A 3446-nucleotide genomic window follows, 5' to 3' on the forward strand; every position below is an offset into this window, starting at 1 on the left:
GGAGAGGAGAGGAGAGGAGAGGAGAGGAGAGGAGAGGAGAGGAGAGGAGAGGAGAGACGGACCTGTGCTCTGCGTCTCTGTGCTGGTCGGGTTAGTGAGTCCCGGCAGGTCGTCCTCGTCCTCAGTCAGCTCTCCTTCTGCTCTTTTCACAGCGTCGATGCTGCCGCGACACTCCCCCATCAGACGCATCTGTGAGAAATCATCACTTCATTCAGTTCAGGGTTTGCATGCTTTTCTCACAAAAAAAAAAGCATTTTTAAGTTTTCAAACTGTTCCAGCACAAATTAGACTTCAAAACAATACAAATGAACTAAAGAAGACAGCTTCAAATTCACGATTATACCATGTTATTTGTTATTAATGTCTTCTTGTAGTATCCTACAGCATTGGCAATGTAAACTAAAATATTAAATTTCATGTTTTTAAATGTCTCTCTCACACACACCTTATACAACTAAACAAACAAAAAAAATCACCCGATTACACAGATCATTGAGAAATAAGGAATAATAAATATTTGTAACATTTAAACAAAGCAACAAATTATATTAAAATCCTTCCTGCTCAAATAAAATGCTTAAACACAATATACACAGAAAGTAAAAAAATAACATATATTAAAAAAATAACACTAAAAATTGTTCTTGCTAGGTTTTTTGGCAAGAAAACCTCAGAAAAATAATTTCCATTTTTAGCAAATGGAAATAATTTTGATAATTCTAACTGACCAAAGACGAGAAAAGTTTTCACTTTAGACAAAGAGAAAAATAAGTGTTTGTATCATTTATTACACGCATTAAAATAACAACATTTAGGCTTTAAATCAAACGTTAGATTGCACCTTATTGCAGTTTCCAAATCTAATTGAACTTGAAGCCTTGTCAAGGATTTCAAGCACCTCTATGAACCTTGTAATGTATAAATCTCAGGACCAGAGTCATGTCTACAGGTAGTTCTGTGTCCAGGGGACACATTGGACTTACGTAGCCCATGTACGTGGAGTCCATGTCGGGGCTGGAGCGGCTGGCGGACGCCTCTCTCTGCTGCAGGTGGTAGCGTCCTGCATCCAGAGCCTGGTCCAGCTGCCGCAGACTGGCCTCCAGCTGTCCAGGCTCACCTGCACCAGGAAACACAGGCAGGTGTTAGATAGCTAGGAAGACGTTGTTCTCCGAGAGCTTCTGTTTGCATGCTGCTGATGCGATAAAATGGCATGCAGTTAGTATGACACGGAGCGAATTGGTACGTTATCACTGACATGACGTTTCTCTTAAATGAAACTGGGTGATGTGAGAAAGCAACAGTTTGTGATGCTGTGATCTTCATGCAGTTAAAGATGATTCAATATGATGGAGGAAGGGTGGTAGAAAGCATCGGTTACATAAGATATTTTAGAGTTTTAGCTGTAAATGATAGCATGCTGGCCAAGCTTATGTCGTTTCATACCAGAGGAGGATTTCAAAGTGTTCTCTGTCAGTTTTATATAGGCCTCTGGGCTCTCTGGGATAACTACATCTGGGGATAGAGACACAACAAACTCTGCTTATGATGGAAACATCTCTGAATGCAACAACATGCTACGAGCTGCCACACTTTTTTTTTTTGATCTCTCTGATTTTGTCTTTTTTTTTTTTACTGATTCACGACACAATAACTTTATGGCTGGGTGATATGGCTTAAAAATAAAATCTCATTTTTTTTTCATACCAGATTTAATTTAAATAGATGTTTTTTTCTTGAGTTCTTTTCTAAAAATAAAAAATTACAAACAGAAAAAAAAGTGGCTTTTCTTTTCAATCATCCATTCTGTGAGTTGCTATAAGTTTTGCTTAATTTAAAAAATATAGTCATAATATTAAAAGAAAGACACATTTTTACCAGAAGAGCATATTAATGGGAAAAAAAGTAATAAAGTTTCCAGAATTATAAAGATCTGAAGTGAGCAGCTCAGTGGTTCTTTCTCAATACTGATAATATTCTGATGGTGAAGTGTTTAAATATGAACTATATTATTATTATCCATAAAACACAAGATGCTCAACGTTCCTCATTTTTATTTTTTGCTACTTTTTTTTGCTGAAGTTCTCATAAAATGTCTTACTTTATACTGCTGATATTACACATTTATTCTGGTAATATCAAGACTGTATTCTTGTGATATTATAACTTTATTCTCATTATTAAGATAAATAAATCATTGCTTTGCCCTAAATATTCCATCACAGAAATGACCTGAATTCAAAGTAAAATTATAAAACAAGATGGCCGCCTCGGCTCTGTACTATGGAAACACAAGGAGTGCATTGGTGTAAGAAAATCCAGATTTTCCAAAAAATTAAACCTTCAAAAAACAAGTTTGATGAATCAATTGAACTGATTTATTGCCCATCCCCCAGTGAAACAAAAACATAAATTCAGTCGATAGTTGGACTGACCTGACAGCACCGTGCTGCTTGTCCTCAGATATTCATCCTCCTCCGGGCGGCCTCGGCTCCGCTCCGCATTTCCCCGACCTCCAGGGCTCTCCAGGTCTCTGCTGAGGTCGTAGTCATGGTCCCACTCTAGCGGGATGGAGTCCACGCTGGCCGGCGTGTCTCGGCCGGAGCGGTCCGCCCGGATCGGCGCCGCCGTGCCCGAGGCCGGTCGGCTCGACGGGCGTGGTACGGGCGACTCGCCCCACTGCAGATCAGAGAGGTCTCCGCTCTCCTCCACGTCCAGCTCTCTGTCTGAGCCGTCGAGCTCATCATCTGCCAGCTAGAAGGAGTCGGTGAAAAAGCAGAACCCATCCAGTTTGAAAGGGATTTTACACATAAAACCAAGAGGTTCTAAAAAAAATTCAAATGATAGATGTATATAAATTATTATTTTTGTAAAGTATTTGTATTAGAGCCAATCAAACAGACAATACAATAACCAATTCTTATTGAACATATGCACCTATTGGCACACTTAATATAACACTGACACAATAATGCATCAAAAAATGAAATGAAATGTAATAGTTTTCAGGGGGTTTTTTTTACAAACAGAAAAAATACTAACAAAAACCAACCGTCTTTCACATTTATCAAACTTCCAGTTTAACAATAAAGAGCGTAAAATAAATTCCTAACGAAATACGTTGATGTTTTTGTAACGAGACAAAACGTGGAAGGCTTTTAGAGGTAAGGATACATTTGCAAGGCGCTGCAAAACAAGCTGCTGCTCTAAACGACTTTCTCTGTTCACTTACAGGCAGTCTGGTAAGCTTCTTGTAATATCGGTCCACTCGTCCGAACACTTCCTGGCAGTATCTCTGCAGCTCCTCCAGCTCCTCCTCGATGACGGCGGCATCCAGAGGTTCGCTCTTCTCGATAAGCGCTTCGCCCTGCCGAAACACCAGCTCGATCTTCGCCGTGTTCAGATAGATCTCCTGCTGGAACGCCTGCACGCACACACACACACACACA

The 3446-nt window shown here is 39.8% G+C and overlaps 1 protein-coding gene across 9 annotated transcripts in view; it reads right to left on the reverse strand.

The window, feature by feature from the left end:
- Positions 1-3446, reverse strand: part of syne1a (spectrin repeat containing, nuclear envelope 1a) — a 146447-nt gene that overhangs the window by 6743 nt on the left and 136258 nt on the right. For 7 of the 9 annotated variants that reach the window (XM_017302163.1, XM_017302164.1, XM_017302165.1 and 4 more), the window contains 5 exons: positions 3230-3421; positions 2433-2751; positions 1444-1512; positions 984-1117; positions 63-189 (listed from right to left, as the gene is read on the reverse strand). In XM_017302163.1, coding sequence (XP_017157652.1) covers positions 63-189; positions 984-1117; positions 1444-1512; positions 2433-2751; positions 3230-3421 — 841 coding nt within the window. The remainder of the gene's footprint in view (positions 1-62; positions 190-983; positions 1118-1443; positions 1513-2432; positions 2752-3229; positions 3422-3446) is intronic. The other 2 variants (XM_017302170.1, XM_017302166.1) reach the window with 1 other exon arrangement.

The sequence above is a fragment of the Poecilia reticulata genome, linkage group LG21, assembly GCF_000633615.1.
Source record: "Poecilia reticulata strain Guanapo linkage group LG21, Guppy_female_1.0+MT, whole genome shotgun sequence".
In the NCBI taxonomy this organism is placed as follows: Eukaryota; Metazoa; Chordata; class Actinopteri; order Cyprinodontiformes; family Poeciliidae; genus Poecilia; species Poecilia reticulata.